The 22,686-nt window shown below is 47.2% G+C and overlaps 1 protein-coding gene across 13 annotated transcripts in view; it reads left to right on the forward strand.

Annotated features, from left to right (window-relative positions):
- Positions 1 to 22,686, forward strand: part of TRAK1 (trafficking kinesin protein 1) — a 154,787-nt gene that overhangs the window by 51,047 nt on the left and 81,054 nt on the right. For 6 of the 13 annotated variants that reach the window (XM_069560722.1, XM_069560726.1, XM_069560727.1 and 3 more), the window contains exon 2: positions 3,088 to 3,384. Coding sequence is in view for 4 of the 13 variants with exons in the window: in XM_069560718.1 (XP_069416819.1) it covers positions 6,995 to 7,085 (91 nt within the window). In the remaining 9 variants the exon portion in view is untranslated. Of the gene's footprint in view, positions 1 to 3,087; positions 3,385 to 6,764; positions 7,086 to 22,251; positions 22,471 to 22,686 lie in introns of those variants that run through there. The other 7 variants (XM_069560718.1, XM_069560731.1, XM_069560719.1 and 4 more) reach the window with 3 other exon arrangements.

A 22,686-nucleotide genomic window follows, 5' to 3' on the forward strand; every position in this document is an offset into this window, starting at 1 on the left:
TTCTGGAGTGTTCACCCTGATTTCAAATGGTCCTTTTCCTTTAGGACTATCCACAGCCTGCAAGTTCCCTGGCCTAATGTTATTGTTCCTAAGATAAAAATAAGTATTGAAAAAATGCCTCCACTGCACATTCAGGTGCTTAAATGCTTATGATCCTTAGGGCAGGTCTCCTAACTTTTAATTCAGTTTCAGGCCTGCTGTCGTAGGCCTGGCAGACTATCTGCTTTTGTTGTGTCTACTTCTTCCAGCAACTTGACAACTGGTTGGTGGTATCCATGTTTTATAGATGAGTCTATCTGGGACCTGACCCCTGCAGTCTGTAGGGAATGGTTGAGCTGGGACTAAACCCAGTCCTGTGTGATACCCATCGTTGGATCTAAATCTTCCTGTAGAACCAAAAGGGTCTGGGTGGCTGTGGGCTGACTAGTTTGCCTTCTCACTAGGCTTGGGGAAATGTGGGGCCTTCTAAAGCATCCTGTTTCTTTTAGAACCAAAGGCCCTTGAGGGAGGCAAAATCTCAAGTTGTTCTATCAAGATTCCTATCCCCTGGTTAATCAGTCAAGCAGTGATCTAGGTACTGCTAAGAGAGGACTTTGCAGATGGAAATAAGGTTATTGATCACATGACTTTAAGATAGGGAGATTGTCCTGGATTATGAGCCTTTGAAAACAGAAAAGAACAGGAGAGGAGGTGAGAAAGATGCAGCAGAAGCAGATAGAGCATGTGGACTCCACATGCCTTTGCTGGCTCTGAGACCTAGGGGTCACGTGCAGGGACTGGAGAGAGGCCTTTCGGAGCCCATGAAAAGCATGAGAAGGAACACGGGCAGTCCTGAGCAACAAAGACCAGCCCCAGGCTGACAGCCAACATGGAAGTACGGTCATCAGTCCTGCAGCCACAGGTAGCTGATTTTTGCCAACAACTCTGAATAAGCCTGGATATGAGTTCTTCCCTGTAGTTCCAGGAAGGAGCTCAGCCTTGCTGATGCCTTGGCTGGAGCCCACCTGGCAAGGCTCCTGTTGGACTGCTATAACCTATAGCAGTCTTGCCTTGACGAATGACTATTTCAGAACACTAAATTTGTGGCGGTTTGTCACAGTAGAAGTAGAGGGCTATATGGTCCTGGTAAACAATTTGTCCCTTGATGGAAACTTTTGCTGTTCTGGGACCTGTTGGTCCAGAATTGCTGAACTGTGACTACAAGTTAGTCCCTGGATATATTGGCTGCCTCTGCCCCCCCAGAACATAAACCTTGAAAGCTCAGGCACCTGGCTGATCCTGGAGAGGTTCCCCCATCCCCCAGCACGGGTTTCTCCTTGTCACCTTTTGGACCTCCAGCCCCAAAGTTCTGTTCTGGTTTCCTTCGGACAGCCTGGAGGAAGTTTGTCCTCGAGGAACCTCTCCCTTTATCTCTCGGGAAATGAGTGATTCGTGTTCACAGAGGGCAGCTCTGTCTGCACAGTGTCACTTGACTCTCCTGCCAGAGGTCACCTCCACATGGGTGGCAGAGGGTTCATGCTAATATCACTGGGGGAGTGGCGGAAGGGCTGAGGAGGACACAGACGCCCTCCTGCAGCTCCGCCTACCTGCATTTGGGGTTCCTGGCGTGGCTCAGCTGCAAGGCGACTGGTTTTCTGATGCTCATTCAGTCCCTTCTTTGTTCATGATGGTGTGGCTGAGGCCTGGAGGAGCAACACTATCCCCCCAGTGTCACACAGCTCTGGGGGGTTTTAGCTCAAGTTCTGAGCTGCAAAAACAATCCCATGCTGGAGAAGAAGGAAATTGTAGGAGCATGCATACATGTTTTCTGTTGGCAGCAAACTGGATTAGGCTTGATAGCCTGGGGGCTGGAATCGTGGACCACGAGTGGAGGAGAAGAGTGAGGCAGGGCACCTGGGCCAAGGACCCCAGCGAGAGGCAAGATAATCCCCTCAGCTCAAATGCAAAACCACTGGTCTGCTTGTGTTCTTTTTTCCTGCTTCCTTTCCTGGCCCCTCTTTTGCTGACAGCTTGACCCGGATGCAGGATTTCTCACTCCTCTGCTAAGAAAAATCTCTCCTTCCCGCAAGCTCCCCAAGTAGAACTGAGTAAGACAGAGGCGCTTTCATCTCTCAGGGCTGTCCACCCTCACTTTCCTTAAGCCTCGTTTGTTTCCTCTGCCTGAAAGAAGTCTTTTGCTTGGTGTGCCAGGGTTGGCCGGAGCCAAAGAGCGTCCAGGGCTGCGCCTGCTTTGTTCCTGAACCCTGTGTGAAGTCTTGGAAATGTCTGCATACACTAGAGTGAGGGGCAGTGGCCAGGTGCCTAGGATCATTTCCCCACGGAGTTCCTATCCCTTTTCTTAGTTCACACCTGGCTCTGTGACCTTTGGAAACTTCTGAACCTCTCTGAGGACCCCTGTCCTTCAGCTGTAAAAATCAGACTGATAAGAGCTGGACTAAGAGTCAGACACTCACTGGGTGACTGAGCAAACAGATGGGTCTGTGTCTTGTACAGAATGCTCACACGTAGCGCTTCCCACACTCTGTGGCTGCCAAGTGGCCTGGGTATGGTCATTTCAGGGTTGTTGTTGTGTAGCTGCGAAGTTGTGTTCAACTCTTTTGTGACCCCATGGACTGTAGCCCACCAGGCCCCTCTCCCCATGGGATTTCCCAGGCAAGAATACTGGAGTGGGTTGCCATTTCCTTCTCCAGGGGATCTTCCTGACCCAGGGATAAACCCACATCTCCTGCACTGCCAGGCATTTCTCTACAGCTGAGCCACCTGGAGAGCCCCATATCAGGGTAGGTGCCCTCAGCTGTGGTCCAGTCTGTCTGTTTGCTTAGAGCTTCTTTCAGACAGGTTTCAGTTAGTAAATGAAGTCACATGCCCTGTATTTCAGTCTGTACTGGTCCCTGAGTGGTTGAATAGAACTTCACTTGCAATTCTTTATCGAAACTGAAGAATTCAGTTGGAAATACCTTGGCTCAAAGGAAACAAAATTTGCAATGTGATCACTCATCATCTGAGGGCTCTTATTTTCTGAAGATTTTGTTCATTTTTTTCAGAGATTCTAAGTCACCGTGCTCCTGTCTCTGACTTGTCCCTTAGGTTCCCCGTGAGGAGCCGCTGCCAGTGTGCCAGACCTCCTGGGGGCCGTCTGCCCGACTGCCCCAGACTCCAGCAGCGGGGCCACCGATGGCAGTAGGCACCTCCCTGTGAAACCTGCCAAGCTGGACGCCACAGCTCTGCACGACGACACTTTGGCCAACTCTGTGCCCCCTTCGGAGGCGTGTAACCATGCAGTCCTAGCCTGCGGCCTGGGCATCCCCGAGGAGCACTATGTGAGCGAGGCCGTGGAAGATGCGCCCAGCTGCAGAGGGTACCGAGATGCCTGCACCATCACTGGTAAGGGGGCCTCTCCCTGCCAGGGATGGGGGAGTCAGTGAGGACTGGGTAATGGTGGGGCCGCAGGAGGGAGTCTGGGAAGGGACCTGGAGGTTGAGGAGAGACCACCAAAGGGCAAGGAGTCACCGCTTTGGGATTGTGAGACCTGCTGTCCAGAACTGAACTGTCTGAGATGAAGACACTGTGTAATAGAATTGTCCTGAAGGTTAAAGATGGGAGCACTGAGTCTTGAGCAGTGCGCCCGGCCCGTAGCGGTGCTCAGGGTGGTTTGGTCCCTCGCCCCTCTCCCTGAGGCTCTGTTTCTTCCGACATAAAACAGGTGTAATGAAAATAACACGCCATGGTGCTGTGGGCTGCAGCAGCGGGGAACTCCCCACAGGGCCCTGTGCACACTGTCAAGTTCAAGTTCTCATGGACGCCTGTGTCAGTCGCACCTTCCCAGTGTCCTGGGAACAGGGGGATCCACCCCCCACCCACCCAGTGCACTGGCAGCACCTGCTATTCAGGCACATTGTAATGGAGCTCTGGCTTGTTTCTCTCCCTGAGGAATCCTTGTGACAAGTGTTTGGAGCCAGCACTGGAGGGGCTGTGAGTGGGAACGGTGAGGGCTGGTGTGCGGAACAGCCGTGAGGATCATTGTGATACATCCAGTTGCGTTTTTATCGAAGTTTCTGCCCAGGTCTCACCTTGTCTGCACTGCTTGCTTTCACACTCTTGTTGGAAATAATGTTCATTGACAGTTTCAGATATGCAGATTTGCTTCCAGTTGGTTTTCACCATTTTCTCACCAGTTAAGCATAGAGGACCCCACCCCACCCCACCCCACCCCATGTCAAAAGCTTCCTGGCCAAGAGGGACGTGGAGATGCCGGGGATCCCAGCCAAACCCCTGGGTGCCGAGCACTTCCTCCACTTGTGTGCTGAATCCTCCTGCTACTTGCCTGGCCCCCAAAGGACACGCTCCCAGCACCTGTCCTGTCTCTACCATACCATCCGTTTCTCCTTGCTCCTGTGTCTCTCCTATTAGCACAAAAACAGGTAACCAAACCCTCCTTCTTAAAAGGAATGCTTCTTTGCTCTTTCCCCGAAAGCCAGCATCCCTTGTCTCTGCTCTTTGGTTTGCCGATTCTGGTTTTTCTCCTGTTCTCTCGTGTGTCCACTACACACAGGCTTAGACCCCACCGTACCCCCAGTACTGATGGCCTCGTGCAGTTCGGCTGTCCATCCTCAGCCTTCTCGGCAGGAGTTGACACTGCCAGCCACCCCCTTCTCCTGAAAATGTGGTCCTCCCTTGGCTTTGGGTCTTGACCTGGCTGGCTGCTCCTCTCCAGGAACTGGGAGGCCCCGGGGCTCAGCTCTTCTCTCTCCTGGGTCTGCGACTCCCTAAGTGGTCTCCCCCAGGCTCCAGGAGTTGGAACCTGCCTCTGTGCTGACTGCTACCAGCGCCTGCCCTCATGCTGGACTTTCTCCCTGAAGGCCAGATGTGAGGGTCTGGCTCCACAGCACAGCATTTGACGTGGATGCCTGACGGGTTTCTCTCACTACCCTGGCCTTCCCTGAACTCCTGGTTTCCTCCTCCACCTGCTTTCTTTGCAGTCTTTCTAAATGGTCCTTTTGCCCTTTCAGCTGCTCAGGCCAGAAGCCTTGGAGGCACTCGTGACCTCTGTATCTCTTTCCTATCTTGGTTCGCTAGGAAGTCTAGTGACTCATGGTTCACACTGTGTCCAGAGTTTGACTGGTTCTTGCCAGCCCCAACAGTAACTGGTTGAAGCCACCTTCATCTCATGCTCAGATTGTTGCAGTGGCCTCCTGACTGGGCCTCCTGCTTCCTTGCTTGCCTCTGTGCAGTCCAGTCTCTGCCTATCTAAAGGAGTGACTTTCTAAATACAAAGTTGGATGGCTTAACCCTTCTGCTCCACACCTCCCCTAGGCTGCCTTCTGTCCATGGCTTAAGTGATAGAGTTTCCTGTGCCCCTTTGACCCATCTCCTCTTCAGCTCACTCCATTCCAGATACACTGGCCTCTTCACTAATTTTTGGACAGACCCAGAACATCCCACCTCAGGGCCTTTGTTCTCGCTGCTGCCCAGCTCCTGGGTGGCCTTAACCGCAGATGGCCTCCTGATTCCTACTGTACTTTCTCCAGATGGCATTTCCTTGGAGGCCTTTAGTGAGTCCCCTGCAGAGAGAATGGTCTACCCCTTTCCCCATCTCCCTTACCTGCTTTAGCTTCTTCCCCAGATTTAGCCATGCACTACCATGGTGGCATTCTGTTGACCAAACTTGCAGGTAAATAAAAACTGCTGCTAGGGCAATCACAAAGGCAAGGGCGCGGATTTTGTGCACCCTTGAGTCTCGTGACTGTAAGAGCACCTGCATGTGGCCGTTACTCAGTAACTATTTGCTGAGTGAATGAAATGTGTCGATTAATTATTACTGCATTCCCATGAAGTGGGGAATGTTGATTAAATCAGGAAAAGCTCAGCATCCTGCCTTCAGATCCCTGAGCTCTAAGGTGTGGGGCTTGATGTAGATCCTGACCCTAAGATACATGTTCCCTGCCCCACCTCCGCCAGGAATACAGTCCAGGTGGGGAGACAAATAAGCGAGTAGAAATAGGCTATGCAGCATGGTTAGACCAATGGTTAGGCATACGGAAGAACACCAAGGAGGGGGCCTGGCTGAGCCTTGAAGGGGAAAGGATGGGGGAGACCAGGGGGCCTTCCCAGGGGAGGCAGTGTCCCAACTGCATTTTCGTTTGTCTGAACACATAAGCTCACCGCTGGGATTCTAGTGGCATTTTGCCAGTGAAATCCAGGAAGCGTTTCACTTGTTAAAGTAGTTTCAGTTCGAACGTGACAAATGAGGGCAGAGTAATGGCAGAATGGCAGTGCTGAAACGTCAAGCCCTATGGGGCGTGGTAGCTGGCGGTTCTCTGCTGGAACATCCGAAGCAGGCGCCATGGGACAGCTGAGAAACAGCTCAGCGCTGTCACGTTTGGCAGTGGCTTGGTAAGCAAGAGTGTAAACACAGCCACTGTTACGTGCTTAAGGCAGCCAGACAGTGCAGAACACACTCAGGTTAAAGCTTTATATGTTGGTCTTTGGGAGGAAGACACAAGCCAGAAAACCCTCTTGAGAATCCCCAAGAACATGTATGTGGACTCCAAGGGCTTTGCCAAGCACAGTCCTGGGAGACCGCTTGGCATCCAGCCTCAGATAAATCCATGCCACCCCCGGTTCCCAGGGAGCGCTGAGATGAACAACAGGCTTTTTGTTCCCCTCTAATTTTTAGGCAAAGCCAAATTGCCCAGCACAAAGCCCCGCTCCCCCTCCCCTTCCTCCTCCCCAGGGATATCACATTTTGGGGTGCGTCATTTTTTGGTTTGGGGTGGTTTAACGAGATGAGCTGATAGGGTGCCCAGGCTGCCTGGAGTTACGTAACCCATTGTGCTTCCAGGGCAGTGCACAGTCTTAGGATTTGCCCCAACAAGCAAACTCAGAGAAATGCTGAGTAGGTGCAGAAGGTGGCTGGGCTGAGGTGCTGCCCAGGCTGGGTGCTAATGGAGGATCGCTCTTCGCTCTGAGCTGCCGCTGGAGTCTCTTTCTGCACATGGCCTTGGTATTTCAGTTCGGGCAGCCCGTGAGGGCCCAGCCTCTGCCAGGGCTCTGCCCAGGCAGGCTCATTCGGACAAGCTCATGTGGTGAGTGTGTTTGCCCAGCATGTCCACTGTGCTTTCCTTTGTGAAGATTGGGGCCAGATGGTGAGTGTGTTTGCCCGGCATGTCCACTGTGCTTTCCTTTGTGAAGACTGGGGCCAGAGAGGCGAAAGGCCGCAGGAGAAGTCGTTTCTCTCCTGTTCTGTTCAGCTTGGCAGGTTGTCCTTGGACCTGGGATGGGAAACTGCAGTATTGACTTGCTGATATGCAGAGTGGAGGGACCTTGGAAGCCGCTCACCCCCCTCTTAGTCCCTCATCCAGGCTCAGGAGGGGTGGGTGACCCCCGCTGGGCTGTGAGCAGCGTGTCTGAGTTGGGACCAGGCTTCAGGACTCCCACCACCTTGCCCTCCAAAATTCTCTGAAGCGGCTGAGCAAGGTCTCCAAGGTCACCTCTGACCTCTCCTCCTCTATGATTTTCCTGATCCTGTGTCTTATCCTGGTTTCTTAAAGCCTCATCTGATGTCTGGGTCAGCAAGGGATTTTTCAGAAGGTGAGGAACACAGTCAGACAGTGTCTCCCCCCATCCTTTCCTCTTTTTCTACCCTCAGTTTTCTCTTTTTTCCCTCGGTATTAAATGTGCTTGGTCCTGTCCCTCCCGTCCACACCCCGGTGATGGTGAGCTTGCTAATCGGTTCTGCTCTGGCTTGTCTCATGTTGTGGGGCTAATGTTTCTGCTCACTTCCTCTAAGCTGATCAGAGTCCGACAGTTGGTGCATCTAGTTTCTGTCCTGTCTATATGCTGTTACTCATGGTCTGTCTGGGACCACACACCCGTGAGTTTCTCGGAAGCCTGAGCTCTTCTTATTCCATTCAGTTGTAGGTTTCAAGACATGTGAGAACTCTGGATGGGAGATTATAGAGATGCTGTGGTGTGTGTGTATTTAAAATATCTTCAGGCTTGGTCAGTAATTCTGTTCAACTAGCATCTATCTGAGGCCAGCTTTTTGATGGTGTCCACAGGTGAGATCTGGTCTCCCCCTCAGAGCCCTGGAGGTGGGCAGAGGTGGAAGTGACTCACTGTGAGCCGGCCAGGATTGCTCCCCCCATGCTCATGGGAACTGTCCTATCTGGGTGTCCTTGTCATTGTAGGGCCACCATTTCAGATTTGTTCCTTTTCTGTCACCAATTCAAGCCATCAGACTTGGTGACTTATCCTCTGAAAACATGCTCAAATAAAATATTATGGACATCTTTTATGAATTAAATGTGAAGTCTTGCTTATCAATTCCTGTCTAGTATAAAATTTTTATTGTGTTTTCCATTGAAAATGTATGATGTTAATGGTCCTTACTTAGCTAAATGAAACAGAAAAAAATGGACGATGAAACACCCCTTCTTTTACAGAGTGAGAAAATGTGAATTAGAGTCTAGGGAACTGCACATGCTTTGCTGAATTTATAACTTAGAAATGATCTTTGCTTCTCTCAGTTGAACGGCCCCGGTTTAGCAATTGGTCTGTTTTTGCAAATGCAGTGCAGGAGGAGGGCCCTGTTATGCTGGTTTTAGAGCTAACACTTAATCTTCAGCAAAACACAAAAACACTCACTTTTGTCTTTTAAACATGCTGACCTTGCTTCTCCTCCACTCCTCATCCTTAGGTGAGTGGGTAGAATATTTATTAGACAGAGTTTTGACAGGTACTGTAAATTTTAGTTACAATTATTAGTAAGAGTCCTGACATATGATTGACAGGCTATAGTTACGGATGCCTGATATATTCTTATCTTCATAATTTATTTTTGTTCTGAATTTGAGACAAGTTTTAATGTATCTGATGTATTGGTGTTAGTCTTTGCCTCTTTCAAACTGTTTTAGGAAACTGGCAAATAATAAATTAAAATAAAAAAATAAAGGGACTTCCCTGGCATTCCCCTGGGTAAGACTCTGCACTTCCAATGCAGGGCCCACGGGTCTGACCCCTAGTTGTGGTGTAATGAAGATCCCACATGCTGCGTGGCATGGCCAAATTAAAAAATAAAATAAAAAATAAAGAGTAGTGTCATTAAAGATTTGATCAGGGGTGCTTTGCAAGGGCTTCAGTACATTGAGTCCCCCAGCTGTAAATAGCATTCCTAAGGGTGTTCCTTTAGGCACCGGGTTTTCATAATGGATTTGCTTTGATTTGCTTTGCAAGTATCAGAGCAGTTGTCGCTTCACACACGCTGTGTTCAAGCTGCTCTTTAGGGGGACTGGAAGGGCCAGACGTGCACCTCTGTCCTCAGCATCCTTTTGTGCCCCCTCTGCTGAGGTTTGTTGTAGGGACTTGAAAGTGATTCAGCAAGAGAGAGTGCTGGGTGTGGCTTGCAGGTGGGTTTGAATGTTCTCCCAGCCACACAGTTCACTGGTGATTCTGGGACTCATGGCCCCGAGAACCTTGACTTTCTTCTCTTGACCTCAGACAAACTTGAGCAAATCAAGCAGAAACTATCATGAGCAGGAACTTTATGGCTGTAATTGGACTTGGAACAAATCAGATTTCATAGATCTTGTGTTAGGGCTTTTCTGAGAAACAGAACCAACAGGCTATTTTTATTATATTATATTATATATGTTTACATATCATATTCTAAGGAATTGCCTTATGCAATTATGGAAGCTGACACGTCCCAAGATATATAGTTGGCAAGCTGGAGACCCAGGAGAGGCAGTGGTGTAATTCCAGTCTGGAGATTAGCAGGCTCAGTGGCTCAGACGTAAAGAATCTGCCTGCAAAGCAGCAGACCCGGGTTCAATCCCTGGGTTAGGGAGATCCCCTGGAGAAGGGAATGGTACCCACTCAAGTATTCTTGCCTGGAGAATTCCATGAACAAAGGAGCCTGGTGGGCTACAGTCTGTGGGGGTCACAAAAAGTCAGATATGACTGAGCAATGAACACTAACAGCCTAGAAAGAGCCAGTGTTTCAGTTTGAGTCCAAAGGTAGGAAAAAGCTGATGTCAGCTGGAGGGCAGTCAGGCAGGAGGAATTCTGTCTTACCCTAGGGAGAGTCAGCCTTTTTGTTCTATTCAGACCTTGCTGTGGATTAGATGAGGCCCGCCCACATCATGGAGGGGGAATCTGCTCCACTCGGTCTACTGATTTAAATCTTAATCTTATCCAAAAACACCCTCACAGAAACAACCCAGAATAATGTTCGGCCAAATATCTGGGTACCCCACGGCTCAGTCTGGTTGACAATTAGCCATCACAGATCCTAACAAAGGCTGACACTTACTGGGTAGTTGCTCTGTGCCTGGCGGGCTTCCAGGCACTGCTCTGGAAACTCACTTGGTTCTCAGCACAACCCTGCTGGGCAGGGACTGATACCCCCTCATCTTTAAGGAGGTGCAGAGTGGGGAGACCTGTCCTCTCCTGTAAACCAGGCATCCTTGGGGTTTGGACCCAACAGTGTTGCTTTCTGACACTATTTAACCTCCTTCATTGTGTGTTTTTCTCTTCTATTAAGTTCATTGAAGTAGACTTTTAATGATAAAAATTACACATGCAGATAGTAAAACTCAAAATTGTACCAAAGCGTAGTCAATGTAGAGTAGCAATCACCCTTCCATCGGTACAGTTTAACCATTAAAAAATCGTTCCAGTAAGTTTTTATGCAACTAATTCTTTTTTTCTGAAAATACACTAATGGGACCATACCGTATACCCAAATCTGCATTTTAAACATTAACAATATTATGATTGCGTCATTGCAATACATTATGGTGCCTTATGCTTTGAAATGGCTTCATAGTTGTTCATGGTTTGGCTTTATCATTATCATCTTCCATTTGCTTATGTTCTCAGACATTATGGTTTTTTTTTTGTAACAAGCATTGTGCACTTCCTCCTTTATTAACCAGGTTAATAGGTAATGAATCCTTCTAAATACATCATCTTAGAAATAACGATGGAATGCCTTATAGTAATGTAAAGGAGAAACTAAAGTGGAATGATGGAGCCTGAGTTCTGGTTGTAGCTTCACGGACCTGGCCTCCTTAGAGTGTGTAGTGAGCAGGCGGGTGCTGCCCCTGTGGATAGGGTTGCTGTGCAGGTATTAGCTCTAAGGGCAGTTAACCATACTGGCCTCTCAGCGGCCAAGAATGAGCCACTGTTTTTGTGAGTTCCCTCTTGACAGTGTTTGTCTCCAGTGTTTGCTTTTTAACAGTGCCCCAAGGAACAACATTCTTGCATGTATGTCTTTTGGGTCACTTGTTTCACATGTCTGTGGGCTACCAGGGAATATGCATTTAGGATTTGCTGTGCATCGCAGCATAGCCCTCCAAAGAGCCTGCACCTGTTAAGTGCCCAGCGTCCATGTGGGGAGGCAGGGGTCTTTGGGCTTAATTGACCATTTTCATCATGGTTAATCAGATAGTCATACAAAATGGTATTTCATCTCATTTTGTTTCTTCTTAATTATGAACAAGTCTGTTCCTCCTTTCTCTTTTGTCTCATTTTCTGCAAACAGCCTGCTTTTTGTCTTTGCTCATTTTTCTAGTGGGTTGTTGGCCTTTAAGAGGTATTCTGGAGATTCTGTTGTGTGTACAGAGGGTAGGGTGGTGTGCCAGGGTGAGATTCTTTTATATTTCAGAAGAGGAAAAAATGTCTTGAAAATAGTTACACAAAACTATGACTATGTCCACAATTCACAGAAGTACAGGGTGCTTAGAGATTATGTAAAGGGGATTTCTGAAGTAGCATTTCTAAGAAGGCTCCTGTAGGAAAGCCATATTTAGGCAGAAATCTGAAGGCTGTGTAGGTGTCAGCAGAGAGGGAGAGAGGGAAGGAGCGATCCACACATTGACGATAGCGTGAGCAAAGGCCCTGTGGTGGGAAGGTGCTCTGATGATAGTAGCTGACACCGACAGAGTGCTGTGTGCTTCATGCCGTCCTCAGTGCCTCTTGTGTCTAACTTCGTTTAATTCTCTTGTATTAGTCTTCTGTCACTGTGTAACAAACTTCCCCAAAGCTTGCACCATGGAAAGCAGTCTGGTGGTTCTTCAGGTTAAACATAGTAGCTGCTGTATGACTTAACAGTTTTTCTCCAAGTTATGTACCCAACAGAAATGAAAACATAATTCCGCACAAAACTTTATATGTGTGTTCCAAGCAGCATTATTCACAATAGCCAGAAAGGAGACCCAGATGTCTATCAGTTGATGATTGGATAAACAAAATGCAGTATATTCATACCATGGGATATGATTCAGGGATAAAAAGGGATGAAATACTGATATATGCTATATAGCATGGATAGCACTTGGAAGCAGCGTGCGGGGTGAAAGAAGCCGGATAGAAAAGGTCTCATCTGCAGAACAGGGACCGCCAGAGACTGGGGCCAGTGGGCTCTCTGGTTCCAGACGGTGCTCTTGGAGAACTTTCATTTCCCGTTTTCTTTTTCTACTCCCTTTTCTTCTCTCTTCCTCTCTCCACTTCGTCCCCTTCCCTCCCTCCATCTCTTTTTCCTCCAACCCCTCTTCTCTCCTCCTTGCCACCTGTTTCTCCTCCCTTCTCGTCCTCTCCTTTCCTCTCCTTTCCCAGTTCTTCCCATCCTCCACTTCATAAAAAGAAACACAGTTCTTTTTTTTTCCCCCTTTGTAGAAAGTTTTTACAACCAAGATAGATCTAGGTCGGCCAAGACTCAGGACCTCTTAGGTAGAGACAACAGGTTCTAGGCCATGCTGGGTTAATGTTCTTTGGTGTTTTCCAGCATGTGGAGGGGGTGAAGTTGGCCTGTTGTAAAGCTGGCCCCTTTCCCTATTGTGTCGGGCAACACACTTCCTGTGATAATGAAGGGCTTTGGACTGCTCATTGGGAAACGCCGAGATTTAGCTAGAAGCACCTTGGAGGTGAAGATGGAGCAGAGAGGGCCTCCGTTCACCCTGCCTGCAGTGCCGGTGCAGGGCATTTTCTGAATTCTTGTGCTGTGCTGTGCTTAGTTGCTGGGTTATATCTGACTGTTTGTGACCCCATGGACCGTAGCCCACCAGGCTTCTCTATCCTTGGGGATTCTCCAGAGTGGGTTGCTATGCCCTCCTCCAGGGGATCTTCCCAACCCAAGGACCAAACCCAGGTCTCCTGCATTGCAGGAGGATTCTTTACCATCTGAGCCACAAAGGAAGCCCAAGAATACTGGAATGGGTAGCCTATCCCTTCCCCAGGGGATCTTCCTGACCCGGGAATCGAACCAGGGTCTGCTGCATTGCAGAATTCTTTACCAGCTAAGCTACCAAGGAAGCCTTCTGAATTCTTGGATGGAGGTAAATTGGGTAGAGAGGGAAATGGAGTGAAGAAGAGGCCTGCGAACTGGGAGTTCGGGGTGTCCTCAGGAGGGAACGACCAACCTCTGGGAGAGGAGGAGAGAGAGAGGACCAGCCAGCTCCTGCGCTGGGCACCTGGAAGCTGTGCAGAGGCTGTTACCCTAGTTCGCTGTCCAGGGAGAGGCTGTTCAGACCCTATCCAGCCCATCTCACTTCTGTCCCTGGTGCCCGAAGGCCTCTGTGGGCACCATGCTGGAGGGGGACACGGGGTGGTGAGCCTGGGGGCCCACGGCATTCTAGGGCTCTCTGTCTGTCCAGCATGCTTTGTGATTCCTCCCCCCGGCCCGCCCAGCCCAGCTGCAGGGCAGAGTAAGGTGGACCATTTGTTTTTGTGCAGAATTGGGTTTTGTCCTGTGGATGCCATGAACTTAGCACAGAGGGAGGAAGGGCTGTGAGAATCAAGCTGATGGGCAGAGGCGATGGAGGTAATGTGGTGGAGGGGTCAGAGTGGAGGGCTTGAGAGCTGGGAGGACCGGGGTGTGATCCAGGAGGGCGATGGTCCAGGAGTGGAGAGGCGGGGAGTTGGATGGTGTCTGACTGACTGGCAGGTGATGGGCACGGTGGGGAAGGTGACTGCGGACCTGATGCCACGGGTGGAGGGGCTGGACAGTAGACAAGTGAGCACACGCCAGGCGTAGTGTGAGTCGCAAATGAGCAAGGGCTTTGAAAGGCAGATGGAAGGAAATGAACTAGTGTGGCTAGAGCAGCCAGAGGTTGCCGACACAAAGCCCAGGCCCCCGGAGAGTCAGCTCAGGGTGAGACTCAAATGGTCATCTTCCAGGCGGTTCTCAGCCCTGGCTGGATTTTAATCTGTGTGGTGGACCATGCACCTGGGTCATGTTCTTGGTGGGAGAGAGGGAAGTTCTTGCGGATTAATGGTTAGAAAGATGAGGAGGAGGCAAAGCCAATGGGTAGGAGGACCCTGACCTCCCTTCTCTTTTGGTAGAAATTCTGTTCTCACGCCCAATCCGATGTGTTAGATTTCAGTGTATCTGATAAATATTACTCCATTTTTTTTTCCCTGTATTAAAGAAAGCTCACAACAGACAATTCAGGTTGTCATAACTTCAGGTTTGAACTCCATTGCTCAATGCTATTTCATTTCTGTTTAAGTAGGGGTTTGTGGTGAGTAAAAGCGGGGAGGGTCAAGTCTGAGTTTGAAGAAAGCCTGAGAGTATTCTGATCTCTCCTTCCTTCGTCTGGGACCTGAGGGAGGGTGCAGGCCTGCCTGGGAGCGGATGCAGCGCCACCTAGTGGGCCAGGGAAGCACTGGCTGCAGGAGTGGCGGCCTTAATCTTGAGACCAGCCACCTGCAGCAGCCCGGGGTTTGAGGAGTTAATTGTCTCGAGCGTCTGACAGCTAGGGCTGGCAACTTTAGATGTGTAGAACAGAAGAAATCTGCCCCATCCCTTCTCCTGCCTTGGTCTGTCCCACCTTTATTCTCTTCCCATCAGCTTTTTGCTAGAGTTAGTTCCAGAAGTCATTTTTGTACAAGAGGGTATTATGAAAGCCAAATATGGCCACATCTTTCTTGCTTAGACTTCTTGGTAGGAAATCTTGATGGTGATGGAATTTCAGCCCTATGCAGTAAACGTCATCCTCCTAGTTATCAGTGGCCATACTTTACATGATTTTAAATTGGGTATGTATTAGTCAGGTTTTGCTGTAGAAATGCTGGGTAACAAACAACTCCCGATTCTACAGTGGCTCCTGCAACACTTATTCCTTGCTCCTGGTCTTAAGTTTCCACGCCTGGGCTTCAGTTCAGGGCTGTTCCACATGTCTGGCCCTAGGGCGGCAGCTGTCTAGGGCCATGTTCTTCTCCTGGCAGAGGACAGGAGCTCAAGGGGACAAATATAACTACACAGGGATATTCAGAGCCTCTGGTTGGATATGATGTAAGTGATGTCCACTCACATTCCACTGGCCAAGGGGAGTTCCATGGCCCAGCTCAAGGTCACAGAGTTGTGTAATGATACTCCATTCACAATGAGCCACAGCAAGGGTGGGAAGTGAGGGGAGATCAGCCTGGATTTTAGGAGATCCTCAGGTAGCTGGAGTGGCCTTGAATGGCAGAGACTTGTAGGTGGTCTTCAGGAACACCCCATGGTATCAGTGACCTTCAAGCCCTTGGCCTAGTCTCTTAGCTCCACTGGGCTAGGGAACTGGGTGGGTGTGGGTGGGGGAAGGTGGTAGACTCCGGTGGCCTAGAGCCAGGGGTTGGCATGCTTCTCCCTGAAGGGCCAGAGAGTAAATGTTTCAGGCTTGTTGATTCTGTGGTCTCTGCTGTTGTAGTTGACAGCAGCCACAGACAGTACCTTAAGGAATGGGTGTAGCTCTGTTCCAATGGAAGTTTTATTTATAAAAACAGACAGGGGACTGAATTTTGTAGTGGACTGTAGTTGGTGGACTTCTGGTCTACACCTTCACGCCCTGATCTGTATCAGGATGTCAACTTAACAAGAGAGAAATATCCCTTTTTAGTTGAGAAGCCAAATAAATAAATAAATTCAAAGGGCTTCTGGTGGGTCCAGTAATACCCTACCCACTCAGCATTGTTAAGCCATGAAGAGTTGGTCCATATTGTTGGATTCTCTGGGCAGCCAGAGCTTATTGTTTTTAAGCATGAGCTCTTATTTCGCTTGACCCATTTTCAGTAGAAATGGCTAGAAGGGTATTAGAAATTCCTTGGACTTTCCTAGAATGGTGGGAAAGGTGATTAACCTTTTAGGGAGATTCAGATGCATCTTTTATGAACAGTGTTTGGTGGAAGATTTGGAGATGTGTCCAAAGATGCTAGGTGTGCCTAGTGACCTTTTTAAACATTCTTTGTGGTTACATTTTTTGTGTGAGTAACCGCTTCATTGAGATAGAATTCACATACCATATAATTCACCCATTTATAGCATATAATTTGATGGTTTCTAGTATGTTCACAGGGTTGTGCAGTCATCACCACAGTTAATTTTGGAACATTTTCACTGCCCTAAAAAACACTCCATGCCCTACAGCTGTCCTCCCCTCAATGCACTCACGTGCCCCCAGTGGGGCTGCATTTCTAATGAGCTTTCAGGAAGTCACTTCTTGGTTTCTGCTGTCCTTGTTTTTCTTTGCTCATCCCTGGCTTTGGAGAGCAGAGCAAGAGATCTTCTTGAGTAGTCAGTCATCTGTGCTATTCAAGTGCACACTTAACAGAAGCTTTTAACTGCTCGTGACACCTGTGTATCATACCAACGTCACCTGATAACTTAAGTTTTTTTCCTTTATTATATTTAATAAAGCTTTATATTTCTTTATTTGTATTCTGCTTTGTAAAAAGTTATCTTTTGTAATTTTCTATTAATACATTTTGAATTTATGTTTGTGTTGGTTTGAACCCTGGTTCAAGTAACACAGAATTGTTTCATGCCCAGGTTTTATTGTTTTATCTGTTTTAACTGTTTATTATCAGGCTGTAGTGAACTGTTTAGGGATGAGTTTGAAGTCTTTTAATATCCACATGATCTCATGTGGTGTTTTGAAAAACTAACCATTGTTCATTTATAAACAGAATTTCCTGTTCAGGAAGTTAATTTAGATTAACAATAAAACAGTTGACTGCATTGAATGGTAGAGGCACCGTAGGTATTTTGGGATCACAAAATTTGTTCTATTAATAAAGTCTCTGTGATCTGGCACAGAATTCTTTCTCTCAAAGTTTATCGCCTATGCTAACTGACTTCCTGACTTGTCGCCTGGTAAAAGGCTGACTTTGGGAGGGAGAAGAGAGACAGAGGACTGGGCTGTGAACTCTGGCAGCTGCTCAGGGTGAGGGTCTGGGAGAGTCTAACCATAAATACCAGGTTTGTAAACATATTTGGAAATCAGAAAGCAAATGTAAGTGTAAAGAGTTAATCTGAAAACAGGAAATTGGATCTGAACCCCCAGATTAGAGCAACAAAACCCGAGGTAGGAGCGAGAATAGTGAGATGAAGTACAAGCAAATTATTCTATTTTTGCTACAGATAATGAGAGAAATACACATTTATCTCCTAGTATTAATAATTTAATGGAAACTACCTTCATCAGTAAGGCTTAGGCTTTGCTGTAGAGAACAGTGCCTTCACTTCACAGGATTTATTTTTCTTTCACATAAAAGCAGTTCAGAGGGAGGCTCTGCAGTGCTGGTATAACCCTTCTGTCCTCAAAGGTCCAGGCTTCTCCTGTCCTTCAGTTCCACCATACTCATGCTTTTAATCCTCAAAGTCACCTCATGTTCTCAGAAGGCTACTGAAGTTCCAGCTGTCATGTCCAAATTCCAGGCTCTAGAAAGACACCTTTAGAAAAGCCTCACCACACCACTACTTAAATCTCAGTGACCAGAACTTAACACTCTTGGTTACACCTTGCTATAAGGGAGGCTAAGAAATGAGCCTTCCCAGGTCTTCGATACTAAGGAAAGCGGGAGATTGTGGATGTCTGGGAAGCCACTAGCATCATAAGATGCCATATTTTAGCGATAGAACGTGAACCTTTCAAATCAGTGTTTCCTTCTCTTTCACATCATGAACCCCCACAAGAAAATCATAGTGTTTGCGTAGCTCAAAGGGTGAATGGAGATGGTAACTCAGAGTTGGAGGCTACCCTTCACGTTGCTTGGCACCATCTATTTCCAACACTTGAAGAAAATTCTGCCCTAAATCATTACAAAAAAAAAAAAAGAGTCTGGAGGCACATAGTCTGTAAAACAAAAGACAGATAACTAATGAAACCTCAAGAGAGTAGAACCACCAGGAGGCAGGACAAAAGTAAGATCAGTCATGTCTGACGTGCTCCTGTTTGAAGACAAAGTCTCTGAATGGGTCAGAAGTAAAGCTTTAGTGATGTTCTCTGTCTCAGGAAGTTTCAAAGCAAAGTACTCAAGGGAGTGGAAGTTGGGAAGAGGAGGACAATTTAGAGAAAAGAGAGTTATACAGAGGAATTATTTAATCAGTGAGACCAGAGGGGCAGAGGCAGCATGGGTGGTGGCTGTGGCCGCTGGGTCCAGACTCTGTGTTAGAAAACCAGGTCTAATACTTACTGTGTGATGTAGGTTCAGTTATTTAACCTCTCTGTGCCTTAGGTTTCCCCTTCTGTAAAATGGGGATGATAATAATTTCTACTCTTAGGGCTGTTGGGAGGTTTAAATGAATCAGTGGAAATAAATACTGAAGATGGTAGCATGTGTAAATATTTGCCATTATTATCGCTTCTGTTTCTTATCATTATAAAAAGTACAGCTGGATACATTATAAAAAGTGTGTGTGTGTTAGTCACTCAATCATGTCCGACTCTTTGCAACCCTATGGACTATAGCCCGCCAGGCTCCTCTGTCCATGGAATTCTCCAGGCAAGAATACTGGAGTGGGTAGCCCTTCCTTTTTCCAGAGGATCTTCCCAACCCAGGAACTGAACCTGCATTTCCTATGTTGCAGGCAGATTCTTTACCATCTGATCCACCAGGGAAGCAGCTCCTTCAAACCCAATAAAATCCAGGTGGTTCAAAGACAGAATGTTAAGAATGAAGCCATAAAGTGCTGGAAGTAAATTTTGCTGGTTATATTAATAATCTTGAGATGGGAAGGCCATCCTAAGCATGACACAAAGACTTAAGATTATAAAGAAAATTATCAAGGGGGAGAGTAAGTGGTACAGACTTCTAGTTGCAAAACAAATGAGTCACGGTATGAAATGTACGATGTGGGCAGTATAGTAAATAATTATGTAGTTTCTTTGGTTGGTTACAGATTCTAACTAGATCTATCCTGGTGGTCATTTTGAAATATATAGAAATATTGAATTACTCTGTTGTGTAACAGGAACTAACATAGTGTCACAGTTCAGTTATATTTAAAAAACAAACGCATAGAACAAGAGATCAGATTTGTGGTTACTAAAGGTGGGGGTGGGGGTCAAGGGAGCAGGGAGCTGGATGAAGGCTGTTAAAACTGCCTTCCAGTTATAAATAAGTACTGTACTTATTTATGTACAACATGAATGATGTGTATAAATACATAAATGTTGTACAACATGGTGAATATAATTAACCCTGCTGTGTGTTATATATGGAAGTTGTTAAGAGAGCAAGTCCTAAGAGTTTTCATCACATGAAAACAATTTTTCTCTTTCTTTAATTTTTTGTCAATGTGAGATGATGAGTGTTCACTACACTTATTGTGACCATCATTTCAGTGGTATATGTAGGTCAAATCAATATGCTGTACACTTTAAATGCATACAGTGCTATAAGTCAGTTATATCTTAGTAATCCTGGTGGAGAAGGCAATGGCACCCCACTCCAGTACTCCTGCCTGGAAAATCCCATGGACGGAGGAGCCTGGTAGGCTGCAGTCCATGGGGTCGCTAAGAGTCAGACATGACTGAGCGACTTCACTTTCAGTTTTCACTTTAATGCATTGGAGAAGGAAACGGCAACCCACTCCAGTGTTCTTGCCTGGAGAATCCCAGGGACAGGGGAGCCTGGTGGGCTGCCGTCTGTGGGGTCACACAGAGTCGGACACGACTGAAGTGACTTAGCAGCAGCAATCCTGGTGGAAAAAAACTTGACTACCCAAAAATTAAACTTTATATAGGCATTCTTGCTATAACACAAAAATACTTGCTTCTAAAAAACTTCCTGTTCTGCAAAATTGGACACTAAAAATAACAGGAGTTATGCAGCTTTGTACCGGAACACTAATGAAAGCCATGCATTGGGAGATAACAATGGTAGGGTGGTCATCTTTTTATTAAAAAAAAAAGGTAAGCGCTCCCTGGCAGTCCAGTGGTTAGGACTTCGTGATTTCACTGCAGGGGATGCAGGTTTGATTCCTGGTTGGGGAACTAAGATCCCACATGCCATGTAGCCAAAAAAAAAAAAAAAAAAGAGTGAAATACACATAACATAAAGTTTACCATTTTAGCCATCATTAAGTGTACAGTTCTTTGGTGTTAGGTATGTTCACTTTGTTGCACACACATCACCTCCATAAATTACCTCAACTTTATCATCTTCTGCAAATGAAAGTAAAGTGAAGTCACTCAGTTGTGTCCGATTCTTTGCGAACCCATGGACTGTAGCCTTCTAGGCTCCTCTGTCCATGGGATTTTCCAGGCAATATACAGGAGTGAATTGACATTTCCTTTTCCAGGGGATCTTCCCAACCCAGGGATTGAACCTGGGTCTCTCGCACTGTAGACAGACACTTTACCATCTGAGCCACCAGGGAAGTCTGTACCCATTAAACACCCATTAAACACCCATTCCCTGTTCCCTGCTCCCTCCATCCCCTGCCAATTAGCTTACTACAGTCTGTCTCTGTGAATCTGAATCTAACAGCCACATAACAGGATTCATGGTTTCAGCTCTTTTGTGACTGGCTTATTTTGGTTGGCATATCATCCATACTCTAATGTATGTCAGAATTTTCTTCTTGTTTTTAAGGCTGAATAATATTCCAGTGTTATTGGAACTCCGCGTTTTGTTACCTGTTTATCCGCTGGTGGACACTTGGGCCGCTTCTACTTTCTGGCTGTTGTAATAATGCCACTGTGAACATGATGTACAAATATCTGGTCAAGTCCCTGCTTTCACTTCTTTTGGGTATATACCCAGAAATGGAATTGCTGGATCATATGGTAATTTGATCCAGTTTCCCTGGTAGCTCAGGTGGTAAAGAATCTGCCTGCAATTCAGGAGACCTGGTTCGATCCCTGGGTCAGGAAGACCCCCTGGAGGAGGAAATGGCAACCCACTCCAGTTTTCTTGCCTGGAAAATTCCATGGGTAGAGGAGCCTGGTGGGCTACAGTCCATGGAATCCCAAAGAGTTGAACACGACTGAGCAACTAACACACACGTAGTCATTTTGTTTAACTTTTCAAAGAACCTGGCTATGCATGTTTTTAGCTTTATCAGATATGTACTATAAACACGCTTATGTATTTTGCATTCCAGATTTTTTGGATTCCTCTCATATTTAATCCCCTGTGGGAGGTTACTGGTTTGAGGGTCATGACAGAATTTTGCTTCTCCAAACATGCTGTCAAACTATTTACTCCAAGTGTTGTTCCAATTTCCACCAGCTCCATCTGTCTAAATACTAATTCAGCTGTGAGCACATTAATTACAATCACAGTGACACTGGCTATTTTCATGTAAAAAATTTTCCTCTCACGATTTAATAATTATATGTAATATATACACTTTTAAGAGGAAATATCTGGAAAATTGGAATACCAAAGTTTTTTTTTTTTTTAATTTCTTAATATGTGCTCAGTCACTCAGTTGTGTTCGACTCTTTGCAGCCCCGTGGACTGTAGCCTGCCAGGCTCCTCTGTCCGTGGAAATTTTCCAGGCACAGTATGCTGGAGTAGTTGCCATTTCCTGCTCCAGGGAATCTTCCCAACCAGGGACTGAACCTGTGTCTCTTGGGTCTCCTGCATTGACAGCAGATTCTTTACCACTGGTGCCACCTGGGAAACCTAGTGAAAACAAATTCAAATGAATAGTAATCCATCCCCCCTAACCCCTTCCTATTTTTTGAGCATTTTCCTGGAGGTTTATCTCTTAAAATTAATTTTTTCTTGTAAGATAAAATTTCTGTGCAGTTCTAGCTATATGTCTTTGTGTTAGAATTAGTCTAACCTGGGATGTGCTGTCGTCTGTTTTTGTGGATTTCTATGCCAAGCCCGTCGGAGTCACTATTTCTGCAGCACACTGCAGTTAGTTTTGACGTCCTGGGGCCTCCATAGCAGGGTCCTTCTGGCTTCGCGCTGTCCCGCCTCTTCCCGCCCTCTGCTTGCACAAGGCTCTGGCGCGTCTGAGTGGACGGGGCCACATTCAGTTGCGCAAGGCGGCACTTTAACCTCGAATCGGAGACCCTGCCTGTCAAGGCGGCCGCCGGGCTGCTCAGCCATCTCTGCTGTGCTCTTCTCACAGGAGCTGGTGTCCTGTGCGATCAGGCAACAGCTCAGAACCTAACACCCCATCTGCACGGAACTGAGCCGGGGTCATTGTTTATCCCTTTTCTCAGAAAGAGCTGCTTCTGGTGGCAGGTAAGGCCATGGGCCTTCCAGTGTCAGGAGGTGTTTCTGTCTCCAAGTCCTGGTTTCTTTGCCCGTTTCTTTCTGCTCCTGTGCGGGTGTCTCTGCTTGTCCTTCCCCGCTCCTGGAGACCCAGGTTACTGCCCACAGCGAGGCAGCAAGGATGAGAAGAGAAGTCTGGCACTTGTCCCTGTCCCTGTGGGCTGGAATGTGAGCAGGGGTATGTCT

The sequence above is a fragment of the Ovis canadensis genome, chromosome 19, assembly GCF_042477335.2.
Source record: "Ovis canadensis isolate MfBH-ARS-UI-01 breed Bighorn chromosome 19, ARS-UI_OviCan_v2, whole genome shotgun sequence".
NCBI lineage: Eukaryota > Metazoa > Chordata > Mammalia > Artiodactyla > Bovidae > Ovis > Ovis canadensis.